The sequence below is a fragment of the Rhipicephalus microplus genome, chromosome 10 (genome assembly GCF_043290135.1).
Source record: "Rhipicephalus microplus isolate Deutch F79 chromosome 10, USDA_Rmic, whole genome shotgun sequence".
In the NCBI taxonomy this organism is placed as follows: Eukaryota; Metazoa; Arthropoda; class Arachnida; order Ixodida; family Ixodidae; genus Rhipicephalus; species Rhipicephalus microplus.
This window is the reverse complement of record NC_134709.1, coordinates 24,541,515-24,561,868: the sequence shown is the minus strand read 5'-3', so window position 1 is coordinate 24,561,868 and position 20,354 is coordinate 24,541,515. Positions and strand designations below refer to the sequence as shown.

General features: G+C 43.4%; 2 protein-coding genes and 1 long non-coding RNA gene across 16 annotated transcripts in view; 1 reads left to right on the top strand and 2 right to left on the bottom strand.

Moving 5' to 3' along the window:
• Positions 1-15,499, top strand: part of LOC119180630 (Collapsin Response Mediator Protein) — a 56,056-nt gene extending 40,557 nt beyond the window's left edge. For all 5 annotated transcript variants that reach the window (XM_075875262.1, XM_037431742.2, XM_075875261.1 and 2 more), the window contains exons 6-13: positions 694-836; positions 3,407-3,475; positions 4,840-5,117; positions 6,441-6,582; positions 7,237-7,320; positions 9,116-9,379; positions 10,047-10,275; positions 15,183-15,499. In XM_075875262.1, coding sequence (XP_075731377.1) covers positions 694-836; positions 3,407-3,475; positions 4,840-5,117; positions 6,441-6,582; positions 7,237-7,320; positions 9,116-9,379; positions 10,047-10,275; positions 15,183-15,268 — 1,295 coding nt within the window. In that variant the 3' untranslated portion in view covers positions 15,269-15,499. The remainder of the gene's footprint in view (positions 1-693; positions 837-3,406; positions 3,476-4,839; positions 5,118-6,440; positions 6,583-7,236; positions 7,321-9,115; positions 9,380-10,046; positions 10,276-15,182) is intronic.
• LOC142774646 (uncharacterized) lies at positions 11,804-13,704 on the bottom strand. Its single transcript, XR_012886484.1, has 3 exons — positions 13,606-13,704; positions 13,378-13,445; positions 11,804-11,939 (listed from the first exon to the last, which is right to left on the bottom strand). It is a non-coding gene; the product is annotated as an uncharacterized LOC142774646 (long non-coding RNA).
• A 3,551-nt stretch (positions 15,500-19,050) lies between the features above and the next one.
• Positions 19,051-20,354, bottom strand: part of LOC142761617 (F-BAR domain only protein 2-like) — an 81,411-nt gene continuing 80,107 nt past the window's right edge. For all 10 annotated transcript variants that reach the window (XM_075875248.1, XM_075875249.1, XM_075875252.1 and 7 more), the window contains 2 exons: positions 19,749-20,001; positions 19,051-19,188 (listed from right to left, as the gene is read on the bottom strand). In XM_075875248.1, the coding sequence (XP_075731363.1) occupies positions 19,166-19,188; positions 19,749-20,001 (276 nt within the window). In that variant the 3' untranslated portion in view covers positions 19,051-19,165. The remainder of the gene's footprint in view (positions 19,189-19,748; positions 20,002-20,354) is intronic.

Below are 20,354 nucleotides of genomic sequence, written 5' to 3'. Positions count from 1 at the left end.
TCAATATCTACTTATCTTGAACTACTTCATGTTTAGTTTATGGATAAACAAAATAAAATCTCAGGCTAGAAATGCAGTGCAATATTATTTTCGATTATACTTGAGGAAAGGAAAATTGTACTTTTGATGTCCCATAGAGAAAGCTGCATGTCGACAGGCCAGAGTACGGTAGAACCTTCAGCAAAGTGGTCATATGCAACAGTATACTGCAAAATGAAGTTTACTGAAAATAATTATTACACGAATAGTTCAATTTCCCCGAACTTCAGTGCGTGCTTTTCCTAATTAGCCTTCAGTGGACACAACTAGCAAAAACAAGACGTTCACGAAACATGCTCAAGGCATATCGAAGGGTCGATAACACTAGAGGGTCCACCTCGACTACCGAGATGCACCCCATAATCATATCTTAGTTTTGGCTCATAAAATTCCACAACTTTTTAATTTGGGTGGTCAACTGTTGATGCATACTGTAAGTTGTCCGTGTATGCTTCATTGTTTTCGTCTTGATAAACATTTCAACATCTCATTTTTTCTTTGGGGAACACTCTCTCCCTCCAGGCCAAATGAAAGCATTAATTATATCTGCCATTGCTATGCGGTACTTCTTAAGACCGCCGGCGTATGGGGACAAGCACGGTTTGTCCCATCATTTATAAATTTCACTTAATCCTCTCATTCTCACCAACACAGGTGTGAATGCCTTCAAGATGTTCATGGCCTACAAAGGCACGCTCATGATGGACGACGACAAACTCATCCAGGCCTTCAAGGCATGCAGCAAACTGGGAGCGCTGGCTCGCGTCCATGCCGAGAACGGCGACATAATTTACGAGGTCTGTGCGACTTAAACATGACGCAATGTTTTTATGCTACTATGGGTTGATCACCCCACCGGGAGCAAAATTGGTAAAAAACAAGTGATGTGATAAATTTCAATATGCTCAAGCGTGCTCCATTTAATCAGTGTTTGGTTTAATGAAAAATAAGTACTATATAAAAGTGCAGCACCCGTAGAGTTTCAAACAATAATATCTGGCGGGGAATCTGGCACTAGTGTCTTTGCGGGCTCCTTCAGCGGCGTTTGTACCCCCATGGGAATTATGGGAAGTACAGGCTCTGGATCCCCTTCGGATGGTTTACGTTCTTGAGATTTGCGACTCTTCTTTTCCGGGTATGAAACAAAGTGATATACACATATATTTGATTGAAACTTGCTTCATTTGTTTACACGCAAACCTTATTGCAAAAAGTTTTCGTGAGGAGGCGGCAAGAGTGAAACCTGGGCAAATTTAACTATCAGGGTATGCACTGGTTGCTCTGCCATTGTATTCCAGATTTGGCATCAAGATTTAATGAATTATTTTCTACAACACTTGAAAACAAACATGCCTATTTTGACCTTAAAAGTATGCATTATCTATTTATGGAAATAACAGTACAGTATTAAGTGAGAAAAACCTAACGTTTTGTCTGCTGCGATGCCTGGTGCGTCTGCCCAGGATGGTTTGCCCCCAGCGCACCTTTCGTTTTGTTGTGAAGTCGTGTCAGAGGAGCATGACAGTTCGTCTGCTTTGTTTCACCGTAGTTTTGCAGTCGATTTAAACGAGTTTTGGGAAGATGCGCTTACAAAAAAACATGAACTCGATGTGATACTCTGCACTGGCATGAGACGCTACATCTATGCGCAGCGGTGAGAGGACGACATTTTGCAAAAACTGCCAAACACGACTAATAATGCTACAAAGGCACAGCATATTTCAGACCTAGTGGTCTGCAGCCTCTTTGAACAACAAAGGTGCTGCTTCAGTGCTATTTACCGCACACCAATGCCCGTGCTACACAAAGAACGAAACTGAAACAATAGAAAAAGATTCGCAGACAGCTCACTAGTTGATGCAATCCAATCCAAAGCCTGTACTTCCCATAATTCCCATGGGGGTGCACGACTGAAGCGCCAGATTCCTCTCTAGGTAGTCTTGTATGAAACTCTATGGCAGCACCCAAATACAAATACAACAAAGTAAAAGACAGTTTCTCCGCTGAAGCAACTTCCATCTACACAAATGCTGCTGCATTTAAGGGTACGAAGAGACGAGTACACATTATGCCAGCCGTTGTTGTTGCGCTATCGTCAGCACTGAGCTTATGCTTTTCTTTCTTATCATATTCTGGAAAACAGCCACAATATGGTTTCAGAAGCATATAATAGCGACACACTGTCCTCTAAGCCCTTTTTCCGAGTTTGACAAAAGTGATGCGCAACTCTTATGGTATACCGTGATGCGACGGCATGCGCACTGCCAGAAAGGGAATTCGTTCACATTTGCAATCAACATTTTTTACAGCAGCTATTTTCTGTAATGGTTGTTAAAGAAGCCGATGGAATGACATCACAAGTCCGTCCACTATTCTCGAGAAAGACAAGCATTGTCATACTATTTGGATTAATCTTTATGAGCTTAATACAACCATGTACATTTATCTGCTATTCTGCAAGAAAAGCAAGAATCAACACTGAATTTGGCCTTTGTGAGATGAATACAATGACATCACAAGCCTGACATTACATCATCTGCAAGAAAACCGAGCATTAAGTCATGTTATGAATTCACCTTTTATGAAGTGAATACAGTAATGTACGCTCGTCTTCTATTCCGTACGAAAGCAACAATCATTGCACGTTTTATAGGGTGATTACAATCATATCACACTATGATTATTTAAGAAAAGAATTCATTCAGACACACGTTTAAGATACATTTTTTATGGGGGTGAATATTTCCAGATAATCTACAAGGAAAGCTGGCACGAAGTCACACAGTGAATTATTCACTTTCAGGAGGCTAATAAATTTGTGCATGTTCATTTTGTAAAGCAAGCAAGAATTTAGGCTGAATTATAAGGTTAACACAATCTTTCCATAACTTAAATACAATCGCATCACAACTCTACTGTCGTGTTAAAAAAAATAAACAAGCATCAAGCCGCATCCTTAAATCCACCTTTTTACAAGCTGAACATGACCACATCATTTATGAGAAAAAAAAAACAAGTTTTAAGCCACAGTACGAGTTCACATCTTATGAAGTCAAACGATAATCGTGTTTTATCTGGCAATATTAGTGACAATGCCTATACATCACTGTGCACTTAACTGTGCTGTAGTCATAGCTAGTAGCTTTTTGGACCTCAAGCCAGATTGAAGAGTACTGCATCATTTTACACATAAACCCCCCACAGCAGCTTACATAGCTCATAGTTTTCAGTGGCAAGAGTGTTGTCGCGTGGCACGCGTCTAGACTTTGTCAAGCCATCTCGTGTTTCCATAAGGTGTCAAGCAGAACAGTGCTGGTCTTCTTGATTAAACAAACTGTTGCTTATTTATCTACTTATTTGCTTTCAGAACCAAAGCAAGCTGCTTTGCATGGAGGTTACTGGTCCAGAAGGCCACCTCTACAGTCGAGAGGAAGAGGTACGTGTTCTACTTATAAAAAATGAAAAGGCATAAGAATTCAAAAGTGCAAAAAGCCCACCACCACCTTGGTACTCCCAAAATAAACAAATGAACCAGTCAGGCCACACTAAACTAGCCACCTTTCCTCAGATCTTTTTTTACTCTATGACCACTATGCTCCACATAATGTTTTGTGCCATTTTTTTAAAGTTATGTTCAGTGAAAATACAATATTGTTGCATCAGAGTGTGTTTGGTAACACTTACGCTGCTTCACCATGTATTTAGATGTTTATACTTCTACTTCTTCGAAGCCTCACTATTTTGCGGTTTAAATCCGTCTTACAGGTCAATCAAATAGTCAACGAAAACTACACCGTCGCAAACTATTTTACCAAGAATAAACCTATATGTGACCTGTTCTTAGTGCCAATGTGCACCTTTCTATTCTTACGACACGTTCCACACTGCAATGCAAACATGTTTAGACACTCGGAATGAAGATGGTGAGGCTTCTTAACACTGCTGTTAGCCGCCCCCCCCCCCTTTGCCCCTCCCCCTCATACCTCAAAATGCTTTACTCAGTAATGCTAGCAAGTCTTGAGAGCACTTCAATTTGTCCAATCAATTATTCAGCTAATCAATCAATAAACAGTCAATGTTAGCTGTTGTGCATGCAAATGCAATCAATACAGTCTGTCGCTGTTCCCTGTAACATACATGAGGGCAAGATTATTTTGCACAGTACTTGAAGCTTGCTTGAGAGTATTTGAAACAAAAGGAACCACCAGCATTTATTTATTTATTTGATTTGCATACACAGACTTAGAGGACAGAAAGAAAAGAACGAAAGAGCAAGTTGACAACTGCCACCCGAAGGGGCACAACGTTTGATCGATTGATATGTGGGGCTTAACGTCCCAAAACCACTATATGATTATGAGAGACGACGTAGTGGAGGGCTCTGGAAATTTCCACCAACTGGGGTTCTCTAACGTGCACCCAAATCTGGGGCACAACGCCTGCTTACTCTTTTGGGAGGAGGGAAGAGATAAAGCAAAGGAAAATAGAAGGAGAGAAAGAGGAAAGAAGAGAGGGAAGTAAAGAAAAAAATGACAAAGACTTAGATAAGCATGAGTAAAAAAAAAAATAAACAACTCTAAAGAAGTGGCTGGGTTCCTTTGGTCCATAACAGTCAGTAGAGCTTGATGGGCCTGACCGCGTCGAGAAACACAACCTCTCGGAAAGAGATAACCGTCTATTGTCGTGCACATTCCAAGAATTTATGCGGGACAGTGCACTATAAGATGCTCAAGTGTTTCGCTAGAGCCACAAGCTGCGCTGATCCATCAATAATCAGTCGCCGTTCCCTTCACAACACAGGTGGAGGCTGAGGCCACGCATAGGGCCATCGTGCTGGCCAACCAGGTGAACTGCCCGCTGTACGTGGTGCACGTCATGAGCAAGAGCGCCGCTGAAATGATCCTGCGAAAGCGCGCCCAAGGCTGCGTTGTGTTCGGCGAGCCCATCACAGCGGGTTTGGGCACTGACGGTACCCACTACTTCAATCGATGCTGGAAGCATGCAGCCGCACACGTCCTGTCGCCCCCCCTGCGGCCTGACCCATCCACTCGAGGATACCTCATGGACCTGCTTGCTAGGTACCACTTCCCTTTCATTGCGTCTATGTGCATAAGCGACACGTATTTTGCCCCAATACCTGACACCTCTGCTGCATACTATCGAGTACAGACACCAAATAATATTACAGATGAAACTTGATCTAACAAAGTAACAACTATGCTTGAATTATTTCATTAAATCTCCAAATTAATACAACTGCCAATTAAACCAAGGCAGGTGTAGGGGACTCTAAATATTATTGTATTTAACAGTAGATTAGCGATTATTACAAACATTGAAAGGAGAAAAGGGTGACAAATTGCCTTTCCTTTCGGTGAAATCTGAACCCACAAAACTTCAAATGCTGTACGTTCAGGCCCCAACGACCTACAGCCCACGAATGTTGTGGGTTATTTCAAGGTTCTGTGTTCAGATCCCACCAAGGGAGAGGGAGATTTTTTTGTCCATCCTCATTCCTTTCAATCTACATGATACTGACTACATTTTCGTTTTCCCTTATGCTTGATTTGGCCTAATTTTCTGCTGGATTCATGTGGTTATCTAACAAAAAAAGGAGCCCTTCGAAAAAAAAAAAAAACTTGTCTCATTGATGTGCTAAATTGAAAATTAATAAAATCGAGAAAGTAACTTTTGGGTCCTTCGGTGTATAAAGAGAAATGCGGTGACTCGCTAAACCTACCATTGAACATGCAAAATGTAAAATGTAAAATGTCACATGTAAAATGTCCATGTAAAGTCCATGCATGTCCTGCACATGTAAAATGTCCGCAACGGTGGCCCCAGGGTGTCCCGGACATCTATCCTTCCATGTGACCCGAACATCGATGACACCATGGTCAGATGATGCATGCCAGGTAGACAGTCATGGGGAGCTATGACAGACTGCCGATATGCAAAGACGGGAAGAATGAATCCGGCCATTGTGTGAATGCAATGAGCAAAAATGCTTTAAGGAGTGCCATCAGTTGCATAGATCATTAATCTTAGAAAACATTTGCCTGAGTCAGAAGACGCGAGAAATGCCTGCTTATCTACTTTACAAAATATCATTAAATTGGATTTGATGGCGAAGGTTTCATTTATTCAGGTTGATGACAGCATCGAGCCCAGTGGATACGTGCTGGGAAAACCAAATTTCTTCATTTGATAGGAAAACTTGTACAACAAGGCTTCATTCGATCAAGTTTCAACTGAACAGTGTATCTGGTACATAAATTTTCACTTTCACTTTAAACTACAGCAATGAAGAGAAATGTCTCATTACAATAGTAGAAAGCTATGAATTGTGCGTCAATCACTGCAGTAAGGCCACCTTTTATTCATCCTTCTTCGCGTCTTAGCGGAGAGCTGCAGACGACCGGTTCCGACCACTGTACGTTCACGACTACCCAGAAAGCGATTGGTCAGGATGACTTCACCCGCATTCCAAATGGAGTGAATGGTGTTGAAGAACGAATGGGTGTTGTCTGGGAGAATGGAGTGGTAAGGCTTTCCTTTTACTTGTGTAGATAGTCACCTCCCAACCTTCCTATTGCTTGTGCGCTCATGGAACCCTCAGAGTTCCTTTGTATTATTTTTAACTGCGCTGGGTATCACACGGTCATCTCTCGCCAAGAAGGAACAGGAATGTCCCTTTCCATGACGGTTGAAAAAGTAATTTTGTCTCCAGAGCATTTGAGATACAGCTTAATTTTCTTTCTTAGTTTGCTTCGATTACAAACTCAGCATAACTGCAGCAACAGCAGTTAAAATTGGCAGCTGTACTTTACCGTGCCATAAAAGCACTCAAGTCGTAACATGACTGCCGGTGGCAAGCTTTGTCAAGGAGTAAGTTTTACTTTTCAGAGAACAACTAATTACTTTTCCACAATATCTTATCTTTACTTTTTTTTTTTTAAACAACACTATGCAAAACAGTTCTCCACAAAACTAGAAGTGAAAGTCTGTGGGGGTATAAACCTAAGGATCAGCTAGTATGTTTACTTGAGTGACACGATAATGAACTTTTTATCGGTTCCAAGCGAGTTACGAGAAAATGTCACGCTAATGCATTTAGAAAGCAGCTCTGTAGGCTTTCAGGAAATATTCTGAGTCAACCATCGATACGTTTAAAAATAATTCCAATGCTCCTTTCAGAACACTGGGAAGCTGGATCCCTGCAAATTCGTGGCTGTAACTAGTGCCAATGCAGCCAAGATCTTGAACATCTATCCACGAAAGGCAAGTAAAACACTGTGTTGAAAAATGTGCGCGACTGTACGGAAGTAATGATTTAGCCATTTTGCTTGTGGTAAGTGCCCTTTAAATTCACAGAGTTAAAAAGTAATATTTTAGCTTGACCCTCACTGCAGAATAACTTAATTAGGCGGAGCCAAAGCTGCCCCTGTGGCCTATAGTGCTTGCCATAGTAAAGATATCACGATCCATTTTAACTGCCTCAAATTTGTGCATGTTCACCCAATCTAATTACATAAACAGTTTTGAAATTTGCTTCCATTTAATACCGCCAATGACATCATAAATAAAACACGTACACAAACTATTTCACAGTAAAGTTTGCACACAACTTCGTGCACCACTTGCAGCAAGGAAAATTTTTTTTCGACAAGAGTGAAAAATTCTTAAACCCAAAAGTTTCCATATTCTCAGTTAAATAATGGCTGGACTAACATTTCTTATTTGAAGAGCTCTCATTTGTCTTGCCAGATTTGCACCTCGAGCATGTTCCGCCATCCATCTTTATTTTGTTTCTTCTTCTACAGCCTTAGAGTCCATGCATTGTGGTGTCACTGAATTTCACAATCGCCCCGCCGCGGTGGTCTAGTGGCTAAGGTACTCGGCTGCTGACCCGCAGGTCGCGGTGTCGAATCCCGGCTGCGGCGGCTGCATTTTCGGTGGAGGCGGAAATGTTGTAAACCCGTGTGCTCAGATTTGGGTGCACGTTAAAGAACACCAGCTGGTCGAAATTTCCGGAGCCCTCCACTACGGCGTCTCTCATAATCATATGGTGGTTTTGGGATGTTAAACCCCACATATCAATCAATGAATTTCACAATCTTCTAGTGCTCTAGTCTGTAAATAAGGTACTTAGCCATATACCATGTTTACTCGATTGTAACGTGACGACTTTTGTTATGTAAGGGGTGACTTTTCATTGCGTCTTGGAAGATCAAAATGAAACAAAATAGAAGAAATGTGTGCAATACTGTGCTTTTTATACAACTTGAATTTCGATAACTTCAGTATAAAATCTTAATGCAAGGTTTGACTTCAGGTAACAAAAATATGGAAAAAGAATTGCATTACGTTCCATTAAAGCCTCGGACCGCAATGTCAACTTCATTTCTAGACCTTGTTGCTGTGTGTTCCTCGACTCTCTCTTCTTGGGGTTTAATGTACCAAAATCACATGTAAACTTAAACAGTGGGACTATGTACTCATATATCGGGATATAATTGAAGCATTTGCAAATTATAAGTGCACCTTTACTTTCTTATCACTAAGTTTCACTGTTTTTTCACCCGCCATGGTGGTCCAGAAGTTATGTAGCTCAACTGATGATCTGAAGGTTGCGGGATCGAATCCAAGCTGTGACGGCCGTAGTTTCTACGAAAGCAAAAATGCTGGAGGACCAGATTTAGTTGTGCATTAAAGATCTGCAGGTGAAAAAAATTAGAGGAAGCCCTCCACTAAAGCTTCCCTCATAATTGTTTCCAGGACATAAAACCCCAAGAATCATCATTATTATTAGTTTCACTGTTTCAGCTTGCTTTAGAGATTAGCAAACAGGTCTTCCTAAAATATGTTGTAGGAAGACGTGCGACGTCTGGTTTCCTACATATAGTATTTATCGCTGCTCTGGCATGGACGTCCACAGACGCTGTTGTCCTTGCTGGCGTCTTCTTATCTCGTGCTGGCTCGAACACGCGGAGCAGCTGCGGCACAACTTCTTCGTCTTCTCCGAGACGCTGACGGCTTGCCACAATATCATCTTTTTGGCTACCCCACCTCGCAGGGCAGAATCCAGGCTGGCTCTGATGCAGACGTCGTGATCTGGGACCCCGAGAAGGAGCGCGTCTTCTCGGCCCAGACGCATCAATCTGCAAGCGACTTCAACATTTTCGAGGGATTCCGTTGCCGGGGTGCTCCGGTCTACGTCATATGCCAGGGACGGGTTGTCGTCGAAAACGGAGAGGTGCATGCCTCCAAGGGCGTTGGCAAGTTCATTCCTATGGCACCCAACTGCAGCTACGTGTACTCAGCAGTTCGTCAGAGGGAGGTAAGTGGCGACCTTCTGACCTCATAAACATATTGCGGAGTCTAATTAATGAAACAGCGCTAGAACAAGATGAAGGCGAGACGAAATTTACAAGGACACATTGTCAAACTTTTTGTTGACCATTGCCATTGTATGAAAACATTGAATCCCTGTACTTTAACACGATTGCTGAAAAAGATTGCTAAATAAACTGAAACTCAAACAGGAACCGAGAAAGAAGACATGACCTGCAGGTCGCGGGATCGAATCCTGGCTGTGGCGGCTGCATTTCCGATGGAAGCGAAATGCTGTAGGCCCGCGTGCTCAGATTTGGCTGCACGTTAAAGAACCCCAGGTGGTCGAAATTTCCGGAGCCCTCCACTACGGCGTTTCTCATAATCATATGGCGGTTTCGGGATGTTAAATGCCACATATGAATCAATCGAGAAAGAAGACCAAACCTTCAAATAAAAGCTTTTTGGCAGAACGACCTGTGAAATTATAGTAGCATGTTAAATTGAAAAAATGAAAGAGAAATAAGTCAACATTTTGTCTTTTGCCTTGTGACATAATATAAAAAGTTTCTAGACCCGTCATGCCCAACAGGAGTAAACACAAGATCTTCCTCTGTCTATGGTGAAGTTTTTTTATTTTTCTTTCCTACCACTGACACGGGCATTGCTTGCAGGCTTCCATTCCGCGCAAGATCGATCGATCAGCCTCGCCACCAGAGCCAGAGACCGTTGAAGAGCCACCAGTGTCGCCCGCCAACGCTGCCCCCACGACACGGTCGACCCCACCACCTGCGCCGTACTACAAAGAGCCCTTATACCCAGCCACGCCCCGAGAGTTCCACAGTCGGCCTCTGACGCGTGGTGGCTGCCGCAACCTCCAGGACTCCACCTTTAGCCTTTCCGGTGAGCAGGTTGCCATTTTTACAATCGCCACGCGGCACTGATTACAAATTCCAAGAACATTTTTCTTTTGCGGTAAATTCTGCAGGCAGGCTTTTCCCAAATAATTCTTTAGGGGTAGACATTTTGAGAGCGCAGGAAAAGAGAGTGGGGCCAAGATATTGGGCTTAAAAGAATTGTCTTCGTCTTTTTTCATTGTGTTCATTGTTTTATGGCAGGATGAAAGAAGACTAACGGGAGCAAGGGGGGTGCCTAACGACAATAAGTGGCACTAAGCATGCTGCCGTGATTGTACTGTACTGGGAGGCTTATAAAGAGTTTAGTAATAAGGTAGTAACTTTCGAAAATTCTACAAGCAACCAGGCAGATTTCGTTTATGCGAGAAAATGCTTCCCACATGTTTTGTGTGCCTCGAGTTTCATAATAAGCCACACTAGCCTCAAGGAATGCATCCCCAAGCCTGTGTCGTTGCGCACCGAATTATCCTTGAAGACTTACGATCGGTTCCTACCATTGCTTAAGAGGGGACACAGGTCTTAGAAGGCTAAATCATGAAAAAATCGACGTTTAGTTTTGTGACGCAACGGAAACCAGAATGCTCAGTGTGAATGATGCCTTTCAGCCTTCTATCCTCAAATTCAAAGCTTCCGTATTGGCAGTGTCACACAAGACTGATCTATAACATGAGCAACTTAGAATGTAAAAAAAAAAGAAGAGGAGGAATTTGCAATTACATGAAGGTAGCAGAAATCACTCAGCTGCAATCTTTAATAAATAAAGTCACAGCATATCCATGGAACGAATGATGATGAGTGGGTGAGGCGTCCGTCAATCCGTGCGCGTCCATTTAGTGAACACTTCAAGTACCACCATCTCGATTCTTTTTATCATATATTCATCATATACAAGTATCGCCATCCAGAGGACTAAACGAGAATATGTAAGAATATGTACCACATTTCTGCTGTCAGCACTTTGTTAACACCGATAGCGCGATAATGATGCCGTGCTATGTTTTTCGTAACATGTAGACATGCAGATATGTGCTTGAGGGCGGGTATGTGGGACGAGTTATGCAAACACCACGACAACGGGGGACGCACAAGCCACGCCATAAAGAGCTACACCCCCCCAAAAAATGCTGCAATGGCTCAAGCTGTGCTATTAAATATTGTTGCATGTGCTGTCAATGCAAACCAAGCTTAGGTAATCTTGTCTAACGACATTAGGTAATCTTGCACATATTAAGTATATCAATCAAACAGAGCACATCAACTGTGCCTGAAACATAAAAATTCGTCATGTCTGCACGTCTGTCCGGAGGTCATACATCTGTTCCGGCTTTCTAAGAAGAGTACTTATTTAAACTGCACTGCGGGTGTAGTGAAAGGGCCCTGGAACACTTTTCTAAGTAACCAATAAATGGCTTCATTAATGGTGTTTATTCACGTGACGAATCAATCGCCACAAAACATTTTGTGTCCGTTAAGTATGAGCAGCAGAGATTTGTCGCATGTTGTAATTGCTTTCTCTTATCCTGATGAGTACGCTCAAAGCTAAGCGGGGAGGGATGGCATGGGCAAAAAGAGGTTGCATCACACATGCATCATGGTTGGTTGCACCCAACAGGAATGGCTCAACGCACCACAGGGGATCGGCCATAAATCCTGCGGCAGTGAGATGTCGGGAAAAAAAAAGGACGGTATGCGTAAATAATTTTTTTTAGATTAACGAAAAGCTTAGTTGTGCTAACAGGCTATTATGAATTGATTAAAAATAAAACAAATAAAAAATAAAAAGTAGAGTAAATAATATATGAAGTAGACTACTGGCAAAAATAAGTAATGAGTTTAGCATAGTAGCCATTTTGATTCTTTTATATAGCGATATATGGCTCCATATATGTCCTTGTTGCAATGACCTAGTGCCAAAGCCCCAAGAGAGAGCAGTACCATTTCAGACAGCTCAAGCCCGTGTGTTTTGGAAAGCTGGTGTTAGAAATTTTTGCCATAAATTTCAATACCTGCGGCATTCTGTGAAAAAGTGCTCTATAGTTTCTGTTCGTGTACAATAGTGATAATGTGGGGAAGAAACAAAACCAGGTCTGTATAAATAAAAGTTTGAAGGTGGAATCCTGCACCGCAATTTAGTGAATGTCACATCGAATTGTCTTGTTGCACACCATGAGCTGTACCACTGAATAAGGTGCTGAAAATCTGTGCCATTTAGAACTGAAGAGCTTGAGTGTTCCTGCCATATAAAGAAATTTCGAAATCATGCGATTGCATATAAGCAGCAGGGTCTTAGAATATTTAGGACGGGGCCCTGAATTTGATTCTGCCGCCAGTGTGTCCGCCGCTTCAATTAGTATTAGTCCAGAGTGACCTGGCACCCAAACCAATCGGATAACACGAACGTGGTTGGGTATATACATATGAAATTCTAATAAACAAGGCGATGTCTCTGGTGTTGTCAGAGCAGTGCAAACGGACAAAGAATCTGTCAGTATAACAACTGAAGAGATATATGTTGGGAGCTTACGTATGGCCAGAATCACTGCCATTAATTCTGCCTGGAATATCGGCGTAAATTCGGGCAGTCGCAGTGAATAAGACCAATCTAACGCAGCTGAATAGATGCCCACTGCTTTCTCGGCATCAACGGAAGCATCTGTGGCTATAACTGAACTTATCTGTAGGCTACTGAGATGGCCTTCGAGCAAGCCCTTGAGCACTCTTTCTTTTTCTTCTTTGAAGACGTAGATTACCTTTGAAACGTAGATTACCTTAAGCGTAACCACAAGGGCGCGCGCCTGCATGTGGCAGCCTTCCGCAGCGGCCTCGGTAACTATGCGCCTCACGATGCTCAAACCGGCCAACGCCCGCGAATTATTTGGCTGTATGGCGTCACCTGTAGAAAGAAGAGAGAACGGCTGCTAGCCGACTTTGAAAATTGTGAATATCAGGCCGTGTCCTGCGCTATCATGTTTGGCTCGAGTGTTCGCGAAAGCCTTGACCACCGATCGGCAGCGTTTTCTAACCAGCTGAAAAAGGGCCGCAGGACCCAATGGCAAGTAGTAAGTAGCGAGAGAAGGGCTTTACATACCATACACGTGAGCACTCCACAGGCCGGCAAACGGAACCAGTAAATCTAACTGCGCGGCCACAGAACACCTGCGCGGCAACGAAAAAAAAAAAAGCGGGAGCTTTGGACAACCTAGCCCTGCTAGGACTAACTGCCTACAAGAGCTGCGCCTTGGCGCTACGTTTCAAACATTTATTTTCTTCCTTGCCGCTTTTAAAGCGAGTAAAATGAACAGCATGCAATACATACACACGTTTTCAGCATTGGCTGGGTTTGGTAAATTCGGGTAAAAATATGGTAGCTCGTAAAAACGCGACAGCACATTGTTTTGGTAGAGTGTACTAGAACCGAGCTCCGAAAAGTGAAGCCCAAATAGGGTTGATCCGCTTGTGGCGCTGCCATCGGCAGTCTGCAGTGTATCAGCGTTTTAAGAGCTGTGCGGGGCTCTGTCGAAGTGGTCGAGAGGTAGAATGCTCGCTTCCCACTCAAACAACCCAGGTTCGAATGGCCACTGTGGATTGTAAGCTTTTTTTTATTTTTAGCTTTATTTGTACGTGGTATTGGTGTGCTTTTTTTTTTTTAAATCCAACTTCATTTGCGACTAGTTGTTACAAAAATTCACACGAAATATGAAGTAAAAAAGAAATTTAACAGTGAGCGTACTAGGACTTGGCCGACAGCTCTCCAATCGCCCCAGTATGCTCGATGTCAATTTTTTTCTTCTTTACTTTATATTTTGCGTGACTTTTTGTAATAACTTGTAGCAAATGAAGTTGGACTTGGAAAAAAAAGGCAAATAAATAACATGTTCAAGTAATATTAAAAATTAAAAAAAAAGTTACAATCCACAGCTGTGATTCGAACCTGGGTTTTTTGAGTGGGAAGCGAGCATTTTACCTCTCGACCACTTCGACAGAACCGCGCCCAGCTCTTGAAATGCCGACACACTGCAGACTACCAATCGCAGTACCACAAGCGGATTGACCCTGTTTGGGCTTCACTTTTAATGAATTGGTGCTACGGCCGTTCTGAGCATAGTACACTCTAGTTTTGGTTTCGTTTTTCTGCAAAATGGTGCGTTCGATTGAATGGTGTGCAAGTTGTTTACTCTGGACGTTTTGATGTACAGCCACTTTATTTCTTAAAGAATGCTATCTACTCTTGCGCCGAGTGGTGCTGCTGAGGCCCGAGGTCTCGTGTTCCATTTCTGCTGCAGTGACAGCATTCAGATGGAGGATGGAATACAAGATCACCTGTGTGTAACGTGCATAATTGGGCGATGAGAAACTGAACCTATGGAGGGATTGTTTCTTACCAGTTGCGTGTGGCCATGTTATCCTTTTGCCAGTTTGTCAACCCCGTACTACTTGCACCAGGGGCGTAGCCAGAAATTTTTTAGGGGGAGGAGGTTCAGCTACATTTTACGTTTGCGCGTGCATTTATATATATATACACAAGCCAAATTGAAAAAAAACTTTCGAGGAAAGAATTTTGACCCCTCCCCAACTTGCACACATCCCCACACACCTCTTGTAGCCGTGCAGCTAGCTCACTTTGGCAGGAGAAGCCCGCGTGGGCTAATTTTCTGCTTAAAATGACGAGGCTATGATTATTAACTTTTCACTGCAGTATAGTTGTCTCTGTTGACTGTATGCTCATCTTTATACGTAGAAAACAGCACTATATGACACGACAAAACGATGAGCACGTGTCACTGCACACTTCGTCAGTTCTGGTTCTATTGTACCGACTCCTGCATCATAAAATGATGAACCAACCAGCCCATCTGTGCACCCTTCAGTATGTTGATCTCTTCTGTAATGCAGGTGCCCAGATTGATGATGACAAAGGCTCCAGAGCTGCCATACGCGTGCACAACCCACCGGGAGGGCGGTCATCCGGCATCTGGTAGACATTACCGCTCACCGCTCTACGAACGATGGTATCCGGCTCCACTAACCACCGCTTAATCGTCGCCACTGCTTGTTCAGCTGCCTGTTCCACCGCCCGATGAAAAGGCCGCAATCAATTTTTTTTCCATCTCCCTGTTGTGCTTGTTGCGTTGCCTTCGCCCAATCAACACCATTATTTTTAACGAGGTATGCGCTGTATTTGCTGAATAAAAGTAGCATCGATATCATGACAGCTGTGCAGTTTGTTTCCACATCGATCACCAACCACAATTGTTAAATGTATATAACAGTAGAATTATGCGTGCTTCCCTCATCAACCTTGTTGATGTTACCTTTTCAACAGTTAGGCTCAGGATGCTTAAATGGTTTCTCTCTCTGTGACGTGCAAATAAAGCCGCAATAGCTCACACCAGCACATATCTTTAGATTGTCTTGGTCATAATAGAAACATGTAGACAGAAAGAGTGCACATGTGCATTGGGAACATGTGCACTTCATAATACAGTATATACCTGTTCTCCGAGAGTATGAGTGATCAGCATCTCATCTAATGAAGCATTAACAGAGCCATAAATAATGTTTCTTGTGCCACTGAATTTCACTCGTAAATGTAAACAGACCAACATTCCCAGCTGTCAAAAAGACTATCAGCACCTTGTGTAAGATAACCAGACACCCCAAATTGCGAAAAGATTGCAACACGTTGCTGAAAGTTCTTTTCAAAAGATCAAGTTACACACAATATAACCTGCTGCGGTGGTCTAGTGGCTAAGGTACTCGCCTGCTGACCCGCAGGTCGCGGGATCGAATCCTGGCTGCGGCGGCTCCATTTTTGGTGGAGGCGGAAATGTTGTAGGCCCGTGTGCTCAGGTTTCGGAGCACGTTAAAGAACCCCAGGTGGTCTAAATTTCAGGAGTCCTCCACTGTGGTGTCTCTCATAATCATATGGTGGTTTTGGGACTTTAAACCGCACATATCAATCAATCACACAATCAATCAATCACACAATATAACAAGCATGCCATTGTGACGCCTGCATTGTATCACCAGCCTTCTTTGTATGCTCAATCCACTTGAAGCTTTGACGAAGGCGATTAAGTAAGATTCCGTGCATTAAGTGCGATCTAGAAATATCCCTACCTCTCCTCTACAGAAGACTCGTTCTCTGAAGGCTAGTGGTACATACCCTTCACAAATTTTTTTTGCCTCACTCTATCACTAGTATTGGGACAAAGCCGTCTTTCAAGCTCTACTACGTTTGCAGATTTATCAACTTGAGACAAAAATTCCGATTGTATATGATAGATGTGGCAGAGGTAGAAGATCAATTGGACCTGAAACTTTAGTAGGAAGTCTGAAAAACGAGACCAGAGACTTTTAGCGTGCAAAATTTTAGAGGTTCCTATATATGGACATCTATGAGGCAGATTGGGGATTTCAGATGTGAAAGAAACATGCCCTCGTCTGCCACAACAGTTGGGCTTTCACAGAAGTTGAAAGAAGAGAGGCTGAGGAAATATAGCATGTTTGCTTCACACATGTAACATGTTGTCGGACACATTTTGATAGCACCAAATCATGCACGTAAGAAAAATTTGGCTTCTGCATTGTCTCATTCTTGGTAAGACAGCTATGAGACGCCACCCCACCTATACTTCATCAACCTAGCCCAAAGAAACACTGTTGCTATGCCGTAAAAATATGGTTAGGAATCCTCTGCAACTTTTTTTTTGTGCAATTTCTTTTCAAATTATTTGACAAATAATTTAGCAATATTCGAAAAATATCAAATTTGATTTGCACTCACACTTCAATATTCAAATTTGCTGTGCACCCAAAACTTCGCTATTCGCACAGTTCTACTGAAGACTCTATAGTCATTAAATTCATCATCATTGGTTCATAAATAAATGAATGAATCAATGTGAAGAGCATCACTTTTAAATTTCTCGCCCCAATTTTCTATAGCGATGTCGCCGATTTGAAAGCACTTTTTCACATTTTGGCCACATAAGCTCAACAATATTTCCCAAGACACGGCTATGTTAAATCTCTAGTTTGCTCAGAACAAAATGCAATTTCTCACTACTGCAAAGAAACTGTGTAGGCCCTATTAGTGCAGGAATTTCAAGATTCCGTTGCCATCAGGATTATTTTTTAGCACATCTTGTAGCTCACCAAGTGTTTTTTTTTTTTCCCCTCTAAGTGCTCGTTTTACACTCAAAGGTTCCAAGGACAACATTCCCCGAAACCTTGAAAAAAATGCACAATGCAGCAGTTGCTCTGCAAGGCAGCAATTTTATTGCATCCCCCACAAGCCGTTTTTCGGAGAGTTTACTTTTTTGTAGCTCATGTAAAGCAAAGCATTTCATCAAATCAACAACATGGTGTGTATATATATAATATATATATATAATGTATACATTTATGTATATACTTATGGTTAGACAAATGTCAAGCAACAACAAATGGTACATTTAAACAACGCATTCATTCCAAAAAATAAAAGATAAAGGCTAGAGAAAACAACATAATTGCCGACGAAGCGACGCAATATTTTTTTAATTAAAAGGGGGAAGGTCATGATGAGCACGCAGCAAGCTCAGGCTGTTCTCGAGGCGGTGTTTGTTAGATTTCTTTTTTATCTGCAATATTTACAAGTTCACGCGGGATGAAGACACAGACGAGGTGACAGCAGTGGCAACGGTAACACTGCAGTCATTAATTAGTCTGCTAACGCACATCATCTGCAATGGCAACTGGCAGACGACAGGCAGAACATGGGCAAAAGCACACGGGAGCCTTAAGGAAGAACCAAAACAAAAAAAAAAAGAAGCATCGAGTGTCATTAAAAAATATCCTCTCTATGTACACAATACATGGCAAGAAATGCAGCAGCGTAAGTGCGACCGTTGGGCAGTACTACCTATATTACACCGTTAGCGGCGGGGAAGCAAGAAAAAAAAAGGGGGAAAAAGGAGAAAAATACTTTTCCATGTGGCTTGCCAGAGAAAGCCGGTCGCATCCACGCTGTTGCTGCTACCGCTACCACCGCTGCCACCACTCAGCGAAAAAACAAGTTCCGGCTTGCGCTGTGTCGAAGATAAAGGTCAATATCTAACAAGCATCTACCACAACCATAGTTTACCACGGGCACCTTCCAGAGGTAGTCGCCGTGGCATGAAATAGGATGGGCGTGATGCCGGTGTTTTTACGAGCGAAGAGACGCTAGAGCGTTCGCTTCGACTTTGTCTACGAGCGGGCACGTATGCTTCCATCAAACTCCTTTTCATCTCAGTACGTGCGTGAAGAACCGTCGAAAACGGGCAAGAATTTCGCCGTTATTCGTCCCTCCCCTCTTGTGGCGGCTTTTTGCAGGTTGACTACTTCCCCAGGACCTACTAACTGCTACGTCGCCAGAGTGCCACAATTTGCAAGGCGAGACAGAAAACACTGGCTGCGACGACGGTGACGGTGAGGGCCGAGATATGAGCCGGGGCGAATATGGGGGGAGGCGAGGCCTGGTGCTGTTGCTGCTGCTGGGGCGGGGATGAGGCATCAGGGGCGGGACATCGGGTTTGAGAGATGGGAGGAGGAGGAGTTTCAGGGGCGGGGACTCGGGTTTGAGGGATGGGAGGCTGCAGGACATCGCAGGAAGAAGGTCTTCGGTGGAGAAGTGGGAGAGGCGGAGGTGGGGGAGGAGGAGGGGGATCGAAAGAAGGCGGAGGCAGTATGGCGACAAGCTCGTCGGTCGGACCAGCGACCGGCACGGGCGTCGCCGCCACCTCCACCATGGTTGGTTGCAGAGCGCTGCTGTCTTGTTCGTCAGGGCTTGACGGCGGGGAGGCGGGGACAGGTGGCAGAGGACGGCCCGTCATCGCCGTCGCGGGCAAATGTCACGGCTCGCATAGGTATTTGCCTGCGCATGTGAGATGGGCAAGTATGAAACAGTTCCCACAGGAAATGGAATTAAATGCTTGTGTTAATTCTGACAGCCAGCAAAGTTTGAGGCTGCTATTTACACATTAATTCTAAGTACAATATAGCAATGAAGATTTGCAGGTTACTCTACAGGATAGGTCACGGAAGTCCCGTGGCTCGTCACAACATAAAATTACGAATGCCTTTTGCTTCAGTAATAAAATCGGTATGCGAAAAATTGTCACATCCTACAACTCTTCCATTTCAACTGCTCTCAACTAATAATTAAAATGTTAATAAGTTCTAATTAGCCACTTCATTTCTAACTTCAAATGATATCAGCTAATAACTAAAGTGTTAATTAATGAGTGATAATTAGTCATTTCGTAGCAACTTCATGTGCAGCAGAGTACTTCCGCCTAAATGTAAAGTTTTTGTGTGAAGACAAGTGTCCAACTGTCACGACATTTTGTAAAATATCTCCAGTGCCTAAAAAAAAAAAAACACCCTGTATATGCACACACACAACGTAGAAGAAGCAGTTCTGCGTCCACTCACCCGACAATATTTGCCTCTTGACTAGAGACACGCGATAGCCCTGGCCAATCAGCTCAAAGCTGGCACCGGACAGAGTAGCTCCCTCGCAGAGGAAGCGCGCCTCCAGGGGCCGAGGTGTCGAGGGACCCCGCGTCAGGACAAAGCGAGCCAGTAAGGACCCGCCCCGCTGACCGCCCGCCGTCCCACCCAGTGGGTCGCTAAGCCTCCACAGGGCTCGCTGGGTCTCTCCGTTCCAAATGCACGGAGGCTTGGCCTGTGAACCGCCAGAAGCACCTCGTTACTCCTCCTACAAGCAGCTGATTGGCTGACTGGTTTACTGACTGATCAGTTGGTAGGTTGACTCGAATTGGTACGTTGCATCTGTTGGTAGATTCAGTGAGTTGCTCAATTGACCGCATGAGCCATCAGCACATAAACTGACTGACTGATCAGTCCAACTTCGATTGATGAACCAGCTAATCGGTTGGCTGATCATGTGACTGGACAGCTGCTTGGTGAATTGCACAATTGATGTTTCCTTTAAGGGTCAATTCACTCGATTTTACCCACTGATTGAGGAATGGATCGATTTGTTGATTGTCATATGAAATGAACACAGAAGCTATG